Below are 16,192 nucleotides of genomic sequence, written 5' to 3'. Positions count from 1 at the left end.
ATCTTTGTCCAATTTGCTGTGTGCACTGTTCTCCTGTCTGATAATTGTACCATTAGCCCATGCTGCAACCACTCTCCAGGTCAGTGAATAATTATAAGCAAAAACATACACACCCACCAAAACACTCAACAGAAGGGTACTAAGTAAAGCAAAAGGACAGGATACAATTACCAGCTCCACTGAAACAAGGCATGCAGATCTATGGGGTTAAAATTAGAATGGAGGAGAATTTTCTAAGGAATCTTTCATATTCTAGGGCTGCATGCAGGACATCACAGGGTGCTGCTGGGCTGCGAGGGGGGTGGCCCAAGCAAGAGAAAGACGAGATGGTGACACATGAACTGCAAAAATGAAATAAGGTTAGAAAAAGCTCTGAGTAAAGGGCACTCTGCCCTTCTGCCTGCCTGCAGGATACAAACTCATTTGTGACATTTTTGTTATTGCCAATGTGGAATATTTCCACAGGCTTATTTAATTTTGTATACAGTTTGCTGATAGAATGTTTGCTTCCCTTCAATCAATTTACAGTCTAGGCCCCTTGACATCTTCTTAACATTGTGAAGGATGCTTTCTTTGGACCGTAACCATATTCTGAACACATACATAACTCACTGTAGCCATATGTCCTGACAAGATGTGTGCCAAGTCCCTGAACCATTACCGTTTGTTATAAAACATTGTTCTCTGATATCAGCTGGACTCATATACTACACCAGCCTTCCAAGCTCAAGTGACATACCTTCAGTTTGGAAGAAAACAGGTAGTGTCTTCTGCACTGTAGATGACAACTATAAAAAGGTAAACTATGCAATTTATATAATAACACAAATCTTAACTTATTAAGTGGAGAGAACAAACATTTGATACATTCAAGTGGCGAGTTTAACTGCCTATTCTAGCATTCATTCAAACTTAAAGTCTGCTCTGATCAACACCACTCCACCACCACTGTTTACTATTCTCTTTACACTCTGCCTTGCCAGTCTTTGTTAATTAACGCCCTGGTCTCAAACTGTTTACTGCCACAAGCTTGCATTTGGTAGAAAGCCCTAATGATTCCACAAATTTACTGCCTCTGTGTTCAATGAAAGGTTATATATAATATTATGAGCAAGTAGAAGAACCCAGCAAGGCAAAGGAAAATGGTTTAGAGTTAAGCTCTGAGATGAGACTAAGATGAAAAAGATCATGTCTGGTTAAAGGAAAAATATGAGAGGGCTTAATGGGTGTTCTGCTCTGGTTTACAGAAAGTGACAATTCTTGTAAAAAGAACGGGAGCTCTCCATAATGTATTTTAATAACAAAATATTACAAGGAAGCTTCAGACTAACCCCTAAAAATAAAAATGTTGAGCTTCAAATATTGTATCCTCACTCCTGAGTCACAGCTGAAGTGTAGAATTCCAAATAAAGAGATGAAATGTGAAGGGTACAATTATTATCTACAACAATAATCATTAACAACATCTCTTTCAGGTCAAAGAGCCATAATCATGAAAGGCTGAATATCTGTACACAAAAAAACTGTATAATAATGCCTCTGGCAACTATTCAGACTCCTTGTTGCAGGATACGAGTTGGCAATAAAAACTCAGGCAGTACTTAATAGAAGTCTATTAGTTCAGCACACTGCTGCATTGTGAGGCAAGCCTCTGACAGAGCCCCACAGCTTTCTCAGAACAAAAAAAGCTGTGGCAAGAAGAAAGGGGCAGGCATATGTGGTTTGCATAATGCCCATGTGAGACCATCCTCTTGTTCACCAGACCCCTCGCGGGCCCGGCCAGGCCCACTTCACGTGTCTACCTAATAAAGCTGCAGCTTGGCTCCGTCCTCCGAAACTGCGACTGAACGAGCTGTGCCTACTTGCATAGGACGCTGGCCGGCTGGGTAGCCAGGGTAGGAAGAAGACAGGAATATCCGAGTGTGGTCGTTCCTCCATGACAAAAGCCACCTCAAACCACTTCCGCTGAAACAGACCAAAGTCTTCCACAGCAGCTGTATGCCAGATTGGTGGCTGCTGGCTTCCTTGACCTGAAACAACCAAGAGCAGAACAGGGTTAAGAATATGCCACAACTGTGACGTATGTAAAAATATTTAGGAAGACAGGAAAGGCAAGCCTGAAACATAACTAATCTGTAAAATGATTCATTCCCAAAAACTCTTACATTAAAATACAGAAGCATAAAACATTCTTGCAAGAAGAGTCCATCCTATAGTTTGGATAGATATCCAAAACGACATTAATATATATTAGTTTGCGTGCTTTCTGGCACTGCCCACCTCGGTCAAGGTCCCGATCTCCAGCAATGCGGTAGAAGTAAAACCCATAGACAAAGATCCTCATGGCCTCTCCAGATGCATGAACTATCAACTGCTCATCCAGCATTTTCTGATGAAAGTAAAAATATGTTAAGTTGTGGTTTGGTACTGCTACTTGCATGCTTTCTTTATATATTACATTAGGAGCCCTCAGACACTGAATTCACCTAAGATGGCAGCTTTGATGGTCCTTTACATTTTACCTTCTTGGTTATATATATTCATATAGTTAAAGAATAACTTACTCCAATATAAGCATGAATCAGTGAGCACAAACAGATCACACTGCGGTCAAATAGAATTTCCAAATCAAGAGCTCATATCTGGCTCATGTTCTGCTGGGTTATATCTCAAGCAGACTTGATGGCACATTTTTATATTACACACTTCTTTAGCAGCATGACCTTGGCATGGTGTGTGGTGATAAGGTTTGTGTACCATAATCATTCTTAGAGCTACAGGTATGTCACTGAAACTCTTGTGTAATTGCTAGAAATATCTTTTCGCAAGCTGTTCTAAGGTAGGGACTGTCATAATAGTTCTCAATAAACATATATGAGCTTAGCCTGGAACAAAGATACTGGGATCCAATCCTAAAGCCTAGACTAGGGGTAGTGTTAGCCAGTAAGAGACCGATAGCTGAAAGAACTACAGAAGCCCAAAAAAACCACAAACAGCAGCCATGAAGGATCACCACCTTTAAAAGAAAAAGCTGGAATCTGGAAGTGACCCTTGCTGGTGGGTTCAGTGCTTATATCTCCTGTAAGATTTTTTTTGTCCTCCTGGATAATTCCTGGAAATATGTGACTTAATCAATAGAACGGTTTATCTGCTCTGTCCCCAAATAGGTGACAGCAGACCAACTATTTGTGCTTGTACAAATATTTGATGGGAAGAGCAAGTTTGTCATTCTTATTTATTCTTTTTATATGTGACTGGTAAACCTGAAGAATATATATAACTTTGCCCCATGACTGCTGTTGTGGATCATCTGGTTCTGATACTTGTGGAATAAAAATATTTTCACCCTTAGGAAACAGACAAATCTGTTTAAAGAGACATTATGGAGAACCTCAGTTTCAGCTGTTGCACCTCAGAAACAAAGAAAAGCCAGTTACAGTTGTTTGGCTATTATTATACTTCTTCTGGCAGGTGTGTTCTTGGCACAGCTCTGTAAGAAGAGTCTCAAGTACAAAAACACCTCCATATTAAATCATACCTAATTCTTCTTCAAAAATTAAGTGCAATCACAGAGATATACACTAGCTAAAATAAGAATAATGAACATGGCACCTGCATGATGTCAACCGCCATGGCCTGAGTATGAATACCCTCCACACTATTGACCAGCCAGTGGACAACCTCTGCACTGATGAAACAGTTGGAAGGTAGACCCTTCTGTTCAGGGAGCAACTGGACTCCAGTGCTGAAAACATATGTGGTATAAAATGTAAACAAATTTCTCAGCATATAAATTAATATAGAAACAAATAGTGTAGCTATGTACTGTATAAGTACACTAGAAGGTGCTCATCAAGCATACACAGCAACTTAAATTGTACTTACTTTGGGTGCTTCATGGCTTCGAGGATCTCCGAAAGAGAAGAAGAGGATGTGAGTAAGCTGGATGAGCCTGAAGACTGCAGAGCACTGTAAATATAAAATTATGTACTAGCTTGGTCCACCCACAAGCCAACATCCTTTTTCATCATTTGTGAATGGTCAATACATGTACCTAAGTATCTAATTTTTAAATCATACAAACACATACCGTGTACACATAGAAACAGATTTAATCGGCTCTTATAAGCTGCAACATACAGTATATTAATACAAAACTAGATAATTATGCATGGCAATGCCTACGGCAATATTGGCAACATGAAAAAATATTCATTCAGCTGATGCCCAAAATGATCAGCAGACAGTAGGAAATGAGTTGCATTCCTTATAGTCACATGGTAATGTCAGTTAGTGGGAGCTGTCCAACAGCAGTGTGCTGAATTATTCTCTCCTTCAAAATGAACATTTATACAATTCAGTCTTCAAAATAATTTACGGCTAAATGCAAAAAAAGTTACACTTTGGCAAATAATCAGAGTTGTATCAAACTTAAGTTTCAGTTTAGCAACTAAAGCTAAAAAAATAACATTTATTCAATATTCTGTACCAGCAAGACAGATATAACAGCACTGTTTCAGCCAAAATATATGTTCTTTTCTTATTTTGCTGTGTTTTGGACAAGATGAAACTGGTGGAAATATTACATTAGACTGTAAAAATATATATCCATGTACATTGTGTGTTATTTATTTTTGTATTGCATACGCAAATGTCAATAAACATAGGTTTTTTTTATATACAGATTTGATCATATAAATGAAGCTTTTAGAATAGAGAGGAGAGTTTAGGAGCTTGCACTAATACAACACATTGCCACACCCACCACATGACGAACCACCTCAGGATCCCAGATTAGGACCCAAGTGCAGCCATACAACAAGTGACACCTCAGCACCACATTAGTTCAGATGGAAAGGAACCAGTGTGAGGTTTTTTATGGTGGCTAGAGAGCCAATCCTGCCAAAAAACCCCAGGTTTTCTCCTGCTGGTTGGAGGGCCTACTTGCAGGGCTGGATGCAGTTTAATATCATACCCAGGATGGAGCAATTGCAGGTTAAGGGCCTTGCTCAAGGGCCCAAAGGACTGGAATCACTTCTGTCATTTACAGGATTTGATCCAGCAACCATCTGATGGCCAGTGCAGATTCGTACCCTCAGAGCCACCACTCCACCCAAATAGCCATTAGAATACCCAATAAAAAAATTTGTTAAGCAGAAAGAAAAAAACTGAATGTATCTAATAGAAAAAAGGCATTCCATGTTTACATCACAGCAACATTTCCTCAACTGCTAAGTTTTGGTGGTTGTTCTCAGTGATAATGCGATTAACCCATGCAGATCCATGGTTGATAAGCAATGTATTGAAGAAGAAAGATTTTATTTTGCAAGGCAAGTTTACTTCATAGTGCAAACTTTATTAAACTCTTCTTAAAAATGAAAAAAAAAAACAAAAGACATTACTTGTCTGCTCACAAAATACTACATCTGTTTTTTTCCCCAACCAATCAACAATTTACAAAGCTTTATAATGGTAAAGTGATAAGGAGTTTCATAGTACTAGGACTGGATCACAACCCAACAAAACTGCCTGTATGGAGTTTTCTCCTTGTTCAAGTGATGTTATCTTGAATAGTAAAAAACATACTTGTGAGACCTCATCTAGAATATTCCTGGCAATTTTGGTCTCTGTGCTATAAGAAATATTATATATCAGCATTACATAAAGTGAAGACTACTTTAATGCTAGTAACTACCAAAAAGGAATGGGCTACCACTTCAAAGATGAGGTACCAACTGACATTAAGATTTCAAGGGCCTTGGATGGCCTCAGGTGTGGAATTTACCAATAAACATAATAAATGGCAAATATCATCCCATTATATAAAAAGGGTGACCGGGCAGATCCAAGCAACTATAGGCCAGTAAGCTTAACATGCATCACAGGAAAATTAATGGAAGGAATTATTAAGGATAAGACTGAGCAACACCTGGCAAGGACAGGAGTTATTAGGAACAATCAGCATGGGTTCAGAAGAGGGAGGTCGTGTTTTACTAATATGCTGGAATTCAATGAGGAGGCAACAAAAGGATACAACCAAAGTGGAGCATATGATATTATTTATCTGGACTTTCAGAAAGCATTTGATAAGGTGCCACATGAGAGATTGGACATCAAATTAAAAGAAGTGGGAGTTCAGGGTGATGTTTTTAGATGGGTGGAGAATTGGCTCAGACACAGGAAGCAGAGGGTGATGGTGCGAGGAACCTTACCAGAACTGGCCGATGTTAAGAGTGGTGTTCCACAAGGGTCAGTGCTAGGGCCGCTGCTATTTTTAATATATATAATGATTTAGATAGGAATACAGGTGGCGCAGTGGTAGTGCTGCTGCTTTGCAGTAAGGAGACTGTGGAAGGTTGTGGGTTCGCTTCCCGGTTCCTCCCTGTGTGGATAGCGCTTTGAGTACTGAGAAAAGCACTATATAAATGTAATGAATTATTATTATTATTATTATAAGTAACAAGCTGGTTAAGTTTGCAGAGGATACCAAGATAGGTGGATTAGCTGATAATCTGGAATCCGTTATATCATTACAGAAGGACTTGGATAGCATACAGGCTTGGGCAGATATGTGGCAGATGAAATTTAATGTCAGTAAATGTAAAGTATTACACATAGGAAGTAAAAATGTTAGGTTTGAGTACACAATGGGCAGTCGGAAAATCGTGAGTACACCTTATGAGAAGGATTTACGAGTCATTGTAGACTCTAAGCTATCGACTTCCCGACAGTGTTCAGAAGCCATTAAGAAGGCTAACAGAATGTTAGGTTATATAGCACGATGTGCGGAGTACAAGTCCAAGGAGGTTATGCTCAATCTTTATAATGCACTGGTGAGGCTTCATCTGGAGTACTGTGTGCAGTTTTGGTCTCCAGGCTACAAAAAGGACATAGCAGCACAAGAAAGGTCCAGAGAAGAGCGACTAGGCTGATTCCAGGGCTACAGGGGTTGAATTATGAGGAAAGATTAAAAGAGCTGAGCCTTTTCAGTTTAAGCAAAAGAAGATTAAGAGGTGACATGATTGAAGTGTTTAAAATGATGAAGGGAATTAGTCCAGTGGATCGAGACTGTAATTTTAAAATGAGTTCATCAAGAACACAGGGACACAGTTGGAAACTTGTTAAGGGTAAATTTTGCACCAACATTAGGACGTTTTTCTTTACACAAAGAACTATAGACACTTGGAATAAGCTACCAAGTAGTGTGGTAGACAGTAAGACGTTGGGGACTTTCAAACCTTGACTTGATGTTTTTTTTGGAAGAAATAAGTGGATAGGACTGGCAAGTTTTGTTGGGCTGGATGGCCTGTTCTCGTCTACAGTGTTCTAATGTAAAAAAAAAAAAAAAAAAACCATGAGGAAAAATAAAAAAGTAAATGCTATGTCGTACTGGAGGGACGTGAAGATCAAAGTAAATGCATACTAACTCCAACTACGAACCAGATCCCCCAACCACCTAAAAAGAAGATATCACAGTTTGTGTAACATTTAAAACAGATTTATACATATTAGTGTATTGTTAATTTGCACAGGCATACATTCTGAATAACTCTGCTTTATTGCCTGCAGATTTCAAAATCCAATGTAATTTTACAAAGATGTGCATTGCATTAGTACAGCCTTGTTGCTCATTTATAAAACACTCAAGTACAAACAGAAAACTGTGCTTTCTTGTCAAGCCTAGACATTTGTTGTTATAAGAAAAATTTACATTTGAAAAGTTTCAAACACAAAATTGAAGAGTAAAGGAATTCTTAGTCTTGGCTTAATTTTAGGTTGAAACACTTGGACACATTTTTGCTTACGGCAGTAAGCACTATTAGAGGTTTTGGTATGGTCCAGTTCCAGCCTTAAATCTGGGGTGGGTTTGGGGTTTCACAATGTTGGGAAGTCTCTAGTGCTATACCAGAACAACACAATTCTCAAATGCCAAATACTGTAACTGTATTGTTAGGAAAGTAAGAAAAAGTGGAATTTCTTGAAGAAAACCTTCTAGCATCTGTAACAAAGCTAATGTTGGTATAACCAATTTAAATGACACCAAAACACAAGTCCTAAAAAGAATGCAGACTTCTAACCTAAACAGCAAAACTTTGTTTATCTACCTGGCATCTGAGATGGATGACCATGTTGAAGCTGGTTCTGCAGTGTTCTGTGAGACAACGGAGGCAGATGGTTGGGCCATTAGCACAGTATTGTTCCTCTCCCCAGAAGGGACTTGACCTCCTCGATCCATAGTTCCACTCTCCAGGGCAAGAACTGTTGCAGGCTGCTCCATAGGGATCTGCAGTGAGAATACTAGCTTTCTAGTATAAATGCAAAATCGTTGACATTTCTTGAACATAGTGAGTAACACTCCTATGGAGAACCCAACTTCTTCCCCTTTTGTGAAGGGAGGAAAAAGAGTTCGACAGCTATGAAACAGAAGAGCTGAGCAATGAAACTGCAGGATTCTAAGTCGAACTCCATTTGCTGTAGAGGCACTTTGGCCACCTGCCATTTTTATAGGAAGAGCCACAGATCCCTTCATTGTGTAAGTGTAACATAGAGATAAATAAGACTCAACCCACATATTAAGCTGCCAAGAAATTATCAAGACAACACTGACAGCTGACCATCAGGAAGACCAACAAACAGGGAATGCAAAGCAGAAAATAAAGGAGGGGGGAAAACACCGTCACATGTGGACTAACCTGAGGATGGTAGAGAGACGAACTGCGAGGACTGCGGACAAACTCCAGAAAGACAGCCCCATCCTGAGTGGTGCATTGCAGCAGGAGCAGAAACACAGTCAGAGCACAAGAACAAGAGCAAGGACATTTGCCACCAGGGATGGGCCACAGCCAATGCATGAGGACCACAGATGGGAGCAGCAGAGCCAACATGAGCATGTGAAGAGAAAGCACATGACTAAATACAACATATCAAGGCAATGAATCTCCGGAAACCCATGTTCTAACATGTCTGGAAGCCAAGAAATTATTTGACTGAGAAAAACAGTAGGGTGCAGAATTAGGACACACAAATTAACAAAATGTAGAAGTTAATTTGAAGAAAATACCATAGCACCAGGAAAAGTGGAATATAAACTAAGACCCATGGTTACCTTCCTGGGGCTGTCCATGTAAACGGGGGTCATGGCCTCACCACTAAGTTGGGTTGCATTCTTCACAGCCTGGACTGTGGCCTGCTGTTCTTCAATGTTTCTAAGCAGAGTAAAAGAGGCAAATATATTTCAGCTCCATTCCTAAATGATACAAACATTCTACCAAAAAATTACTCTTAATAAAACAATGCCCATCTTAGCCAATAATTACAGTGTACTCCTAGACCTTAAGTATTTCAAAGTGAATAATCATATCCTTTAAAATGGTACATAGCACAGAAAAGAAGCAGAATAACTTACTTCTGATTGGCCTCCATTTCCAGCAGTGCAGACAAAGCAGACGTACCCTTTTTTGCAAGTGGTGGACCAGTGGGCTCAGAAGGGTATGAAGAAATCGAGCCTGTCACCTGTAGCCCTTTGACCGGACCTCCTTTCTGGAAACAATATGCTTCTATGATCATAATTGTAGGGAGAAGTACACTCTCACAAATACTAGTAGTGAAGGAGCAGCATTTTATGGCAAAACAAAAAATAAAAACTGTCCACAGCCAAGTATGCCTATACTGTGATTAAAGAGTAAAACACCACCTCTGCGTGAATAAAACTCACACAACTGAAGAATCAATTAGAGTTCATCTGTTTTAAATATATATAAAAAAAAAAAAAAAAAAAAAAAAAAAAAGGTCGGTGGCTTCCCCATCCAGATTCACCGCTTTTAAGACTAGCATGCATGCATTATAAAAGGAGACAACGGGAAATCAGGTTCACACAATCACGTTAGTGGGCATATAAAATGAAGGCCTGATAAAAGGTGTATTTAACCCTAGCCAGGCAGATTACAGTACAGTAGAATTACCTATGCATCATGCCACAGAATCCCATCACTTTGCTTTTTATAAAACCTTCTCCCCACATCATTTGACCACTCGCCACTTTCCTAAAAGGACCACCTTCACAAAAGCTATCATCATACATTGGATTCATCATCCTATACATATTACCAAAAAACATGATTAAAAAATCTGAATTTCAGCCTTTGTTATTTGTGGTTTGGGCCCTGTACAAAAATGTGTAAATTGGTTGTGCAAAAAAGCCAGGCCCCAAGAACACAGCACCACACAACTCGGTAAACGAGCTGGCAGCATGAACCTATGATGAGATGCTTATCTGGATAAGCTGAAGTTAAAAGCCATGAACACCTTTTTACTAAAAACTTTAAACAGTAATTCAAAAGACAGGCAAGGATATTAGAATTCAAGGCAGACAGGAACAGATACAATTATTAAAATCACTAGAGAAAAATCAAACAAAAGGCAAACAAATCAAAACCATAATACTGTAAATCAACACTACATAGCACTAGAGGAGTATGGTGGCTACTGCAGAGGCCCAAAGAAACTAAACCAGAGCAATGGCACCATCCAAACTCTCTTTATATCTTCTGAAACCCTCTTAGTGGTAAAAAGCAGTCAAAGATAGCCATATATTAAGCTGTGTGAAAAGTACAATAAACTGTTCATCCGTGAGACACATCTTCATTATAAAGAGAAATATTAATACTGATTACAGTTCAACGATTAATTAATTTTAAAAAAGCACCATTCATGACAGAGTCTGTGTTAATACATAAAGGTAGGATAAGTCCACCAGTATTCTTTTCTTCTGTAAAGTGTGTTACATGAAGTATGATAAGCAATGAACTTTTTTACCAACATGTGATAAGTAATAAGAGCTAGTTAACAAATATGAGTACTTCTAGTCTTTAATTAAGCTGGTCAGTTCAATGTGTGAACTTGTTAATGAAATGTTAATGAAATTACTCAGTACGAGATGAAATGTGAATCATATAACAATTAAAAAAATGTTAATGAAAATATGTAGAGTCAAATCCAATTGTGATTGTTAATTCATTGGCTTGGTTTAGCAAGAAATACTATTAGTATCTACTATTACCTACAGGTTAAGTTTTGATTGTTATGTGCCTCAATACGTTAATACAGATCAGTCTAAATATAGAACCCTAACATAGCTGGAGCAATAATGAAGATATATATATCTTTTTAATACAAAATAGTTTGCAGTTTGACCATGTAGTAACACTTGTAACTGGAAATGAAGAATAAATATCTTAGAGCAAAACATAAAAATAGTATTGCGATCTTTTTGTTAATTGCTAGACTCACTCGGATCAACCTATCAGAACGATGTCGTCTGCGAATGCGATTCAGGCCTTCTACAAAGCGAATGAAGCCATCAAGCAACTGCCACTCTTCTTCATCATTGCGCATCTTTTCACCATATATGTCACAGTGTGCCTCACCCTCCATGATTCTCTTAGTAGCAGTGATACAGGCAGGCAGTAGTAGGAAACGAGTTCGCCAAAACTTCAGAGAATCAATAAGGCTGTAAATGAAAGATGTGTTAGTTAGGAGACTTTGGACAGTTCCACAGCCCCCATTTAGCTGGGAGGCCACTTACGAGCTCAGCCCACATCCTTAGACAGTCAACAGACAGCCAAAAAGGTAAAACTGCAAAGAATCGAAATGCAAGATTCAATGTTAAAGCTAAAATCAAAATCCCTGCTGAGACATTAAGACTGTAAGGATGCAGACAGAACAGAATAAAAGACATTACAATACTTCATATTCAAAACATCACTTTTATATACAGCATACAAATGTACATTTAAAATTCATTGAGCTACATATACTTAGGTCACCATAAGAGATGCACACACACACAATTAAATGGCTGTTTTCTTAGTAAATTATTTGATTTTCATACAAGCAAAACACACCGAATACTATTTGATTCTGAAATACTGAGTAAAAAGTGCTGCTTTAATTAATCATGAGGTAAAGAAATCTGCGTGGAGCAGTCTCACCTGAGGTTTCTTGCTTCACTGTCTTCATTTTTGATAGATAAGATTATATAAATTCCACATTCCTTACCAATTAGCCTTCAAATTAATTTGTTGAAACAACAAGCCTAACTTACAGTGAACTAGAATACTTGAATTTAATACAACAATGGTGGTATACTGCATACAGTATCTTATATTAAGATCTTTTTTGTGGTAACACTGTTTGTAGTATTAGGATGCTGTACCATGTTAGCCATAATGGATGCATTGAGAAGTCAGGCAAAATGACACCTTTCATTGCCTAACTGAAAAGATTACAATTTGCAAGCCCTCGAGGCAGCTAAGGCCCCTTCTTCAGGCAACTTGTAATCATTGAAGAAGGGGCCTATGTTGGCTTGAGAGCTTGCATATTGTAATCTTTTCAGTTAAGCAATGAAAGGTGTAATTTTGCCTGACTTCTTGTGGTAACACTGTGAAAACCAAAATAAACATGCACAGAACATTCAGTATGGAAAACCTTGTAGGAGAGCTAAATTTGTGTTATGCCTTCTTTGGCAAAGGGAAAAAAACACTAATATAGTAGTAGCTGTATGACCAATATATGGCAAACTATAAACGTTAACACTGCAGCAGACAAATTCCCATATGTATATGTGGCACAAAAATGGACAAAGAAAAATCTAGAAACTTGTATTCAGGACATCAATGATATATTTTGATGAAAAAACATTGTAATACTCAATTATACCAATGTTCCAAACTCAGTCTGATGGCCAGCCCTATGAAGATATCACTCCATGGCCAGTCATGTACTTCAATGTAAAACCTGCCCCACTGGCTTTCTGGACTACTAAATCCTCACCTGAAATCCTCAGAGCCAGCAGAGCAGATGTACTGGTCCAGGTAGTTCCACTTATAATCTTCCAGACGCTCATGTGAAAACTCCACCCAGCAGGAAAGAAATTCAGCATTCACATGTGATGGACAAAGACTGTAGCTATACTGAATCTGAGCAGACTCGTATGGATATCTAAAGAATGTAACAAGATTATGAAGAAAATGAGCCTCCTCCTTGTCCTGAGCAAACCTGTGATGATGTAACTTTCAAAGGTAAGGTTAGAAATCTTATAGGGAATTAATGTCTGCCCTAAGCAGAGAATTTTGGAATGAGGTGTCTTGTCAGACAGATATTTATTCCTGAGTCTAAGCCAGGAAAGTAGTCTCTTAAACTCACTTTGGAAGGTAACGAGTGACAGTGATGATCTTGTCCTTCAGACAGACCTTATGGAATGTGCGTCCCATACTTAGCCAGTACTGATCTTCATCTTCTTCAGGTTTGTTCCTGGAAACCAGCCCTGAATAGAAAATGAGGGTATTGGTAGGATTATATGCAGTGCAAAAATAGCAAAATCTAGTCAGAAAGAATACAGACCTGGGGCATCATGCATAATGGTGTGCGTAGAATTCACACTATAACAAGGCATACAGACAAAAGCGGAAATGTTCATATGCACAAAAAAAATCCAGATGCATAAATCTGTGTGAACGCCAACTTCCATGTTCTTCCGTTACATAAATCCCGGTCAGCATGACGCACATGCACGCTCCTGCTGTCCCGCCCCAACTCCCCCAGAATTATGCCTCTTTGAATAAGCAAATCAATATAAAATAGCCCTTAAGCTCAGCCTTCTGTGAAAAGTCAATGGCAAAAGCACGGGGGAAAATAGAAGAATTTCAGCAATTACCAAGTGGAGGCAAGGAAAAATTTACTATTTGTTGGTTTAAACAGTGATATAATCAACAAAAGGAAGTTGATCGAGTGACAGAGTGTCGGAGAAACTCGAAAGCTCAAGTTCACAAAGATGCACAGTGCCCAAAATAAAAAAGAAGCAGTCACATATCAAAGTTGCTGCGAAAAGGGGAGTCGTAGCCCACTGTCCGAGTGTCATATGAAAGCTTATTAGGGTACAGAGGACAAAAAAAAAAAAAAAAAGGGACACAGTGAGAATAAACTTCGAAATGCCAACTTTAATCTTGAAATTTCCACTTCAATTACGTAGTTTATTTTGTCATTAAAGTAGAACATCATAAACTTCATCTTTAAATCGTTTGATTTACTAGTTTCTCAAATACCATCGTAACTAAAGTAGCACGTTAAATGCTTTGTTTTTTATGTGTTCTTCTATGTGCTCTGTGTGTGTGAATCACTATGTGCTTCTTAAACAGGCTTTCTCTTCCTCCGACAGGACACACAATCCATTACATTCATGATATTACAGCTCTCTGAAAAGTTAAAATACTGAGATGTATACTTGATATCATTTTCATGATGATAGGAATTAAAGCATGTTATTAAACATCAGAACACGGTGGCGCAAAAATAGTGACGAGCAGGCGCCTTGTCCACAGATTGTTCCTGCCTCCCTCAAGATGCTTGCTGCACAGTGCGCGACCTTCAATGAAATAATTTATTGTGGCAGTACTGTCTATTTCAAACGTACTAACCCCCAATTCCTGTCCTTCCTTTTCTTTCTCCAAGTAACCAATCACCACACAATCAGCTCTGTAATAGATGTTAAGCCATCTGTAAGCTTAGAACGATGATTCTTCAAAACTTTTAAGGAACATTGAAATATCTTCGTAGTACATGTTTAATTATTCTATCCATCTATCTTTCCAGTGTTGCGCCAGCCCCAGCAAGAATACAGCACGAGGCAGGAATAATCGGGGCACCAGCTCGTCGCTAGCGCTGCGACACCATGTTTAATTATTAACAATATAGATTATTTAAATGAGGTTAACATTTTATCTGTATAATGTAATAAACATATTTTGCTGTATTTCATCTTAAAAATGATATTGTCATCATTTGTAAATACACGCTTTATAAAGTGGCGCAGGTTGTGCAATATTATAATTGTATCGCAAATTTACAGTGAGGTAATTGTACTTGTAAGTACAAACAGTTCTACAAGGAGCACTTGATGGACTGATTGAGTGCGTTTTATAGTTCTTGGGATGAAATTGTTTCTGAACCGCGAGGTCCATACAGGAAAGGCTCTGAAGCGTTTGTCGGATGACAAACATTATCCAACCTGCTATATCCTAACACAGGGTCACTGGGGTCTGCTGGAGCCAATCCCAGCCAACATAGGGCACAAGGCAGGAACAAATCCCCAGTAAAGGAGCACTGTAAGATAACCTGCAGTGAATACACTTGACTTGAGCATTCATAGTTTTTATACTTTCTCTGTACGTTTAGCATTCATTTATTATGATGTTGATGCACTTGCTGCTTCTTGAGCAGCTGTTCTTTTCTCCACCCTAGCGGCAGACTTCTCTTCTTTCGTCGGGATCTTTTTGCATTAAAACTGATTAAGTCAGTGTTTGTGTTGCAATTACTTAGTACGTTTTCTTTCATTTTTCACCTAAGCCGGCACTTACAGTAAGTCTTCAATTTGCCTCAAGAATGACTTAAGATATGAAGAGGTAGGGGAAGTGACGGCAAAGGTGCTAGGGATGAGAATGGCACCTGTATGCATGTGCTGCACGGCCGCCCAGCCGAGAATTGATTCTACAATAAAATTAAAAATAAAAAGAGGAATAACCTTGGAGGTCAATCATCACCCCGAAAGCGGATAGTAGACGTCACGTAGTATATGTGTACCAAATTTCAGGTCAATAGTTCAAATGGTTTGCGAGCTATTGGCGATTTAAAATCCCTGACAGAAACGATCAGCCACGGTATATTATATATATTATATATATATATATATATATATAAATTTTTTTTCTGGGGTGTTAAATCTGTATCTTCACGCTTCCCAGTAAAATGTCAGATCCAAAAATTACAAAAGCACTGTTCCAATGACAAGAAAATGAAATGATTTATAGAATAGTGAAGAATACCTCGAGAGTAAAGTGGGCTGCTACTCAAGGGTGGCTGCCCAGAAAGTACCGACTTCTTATTCTTTGGCTGCACAATAATCTGATAACCTTGCATGAGACGCTGGCAAATAAACTCCTCAAAGACTTGCTGAGCTGTCATCTGAGCCCCTTCTTCATCCCTCCTGTAAAACCCAAACACAGATTATTAAGCAGTATGTGACTAATTACACTTTGCAATGCTGCCAGTGGCTTCACTTTCTCCAGACAAGAGTTTTTGGGAAGAGGAAAGCAATCAATCGCCACTTAGGATTCAGTTCTGTATATACACCAAGAAT

The 16,192-nt window shown here is 38.7% G+C and overlaps 1 protein-coding gene across 6 annotated transcripts in view; it reads right to left on the bottom strand.

Annotated features, from left to right (window-relative positions):
* The window catches only part of depdc5 (DEP domain containing 5, GATOR1 subcomplex subunit), a 93,795-nt gene that overhangs the window by 23,704 nt on the left and 53,899 nt on the right, over positions 1 to 16,192 (bottom strand). For 3 of the 6 annotated variants that reach the window (XM_051921245.1, XM_028824386.2, XM_028824388.2), the window contains exons 28-39: positions 15,879 to 16,039; positions 13,204 to 13,324; positions 12,832 to 12,999; positions 11,290 to 11,509; positions 9,407 to 9,540; positions 9,107 to 9,206; positions 8,694 to 8,756; positions 8,106 to 8,284; positions 3,886 to 3,969; positions 3,613 to 3,745; positions 2,281 to 2,389; positions 1,803 to 2,030 (exon numbers count right to left, since the gene is read on the bottom strand). In XM_051921245.1, the coding sequence (XP_051777205.1) occupies positions 1,803 to 2,030; positions 2,281 to 2,389; positions 3,613 to 3,745; positions 3,886 to 3,969; positions 8,106 to 8,284; positions 8,694 to 8,756; positions 9,107 to 9,206; positions 9,407 to 9,540; positions 11,290 to 11,509; positions 12,832 to 12,999; positions 13,204 to 13,324; positions 15,879 to 16,039 (1,700 nt within the window). The other 3 variants (XM_028824389.2, XM_028824390.2, XM_051921246.1) reach the window with 3 other exon arrangements.

The sequence above is a fragment of the Erpetoichthys calabaricus genome, chromosome 18, assembly GCF_900747795.2.
Source record: "Erpetoichthys calabaricus chromosome 18, fErpCal1.3, whole genome shotgun sequence".
Classification (NCBI taxonomy): Eukaryota; Metazoa; Chordata; class Cladistia; order Polypteriformes; family Polypteridae; genus Erpetoichthys; species Erpetoichthys calabaricus.
The sequence above is the reverse complement of the archived record's forward strand: the minus strand, read 5'-3'. Positions and strand labels throughout refer to the sequence as shown.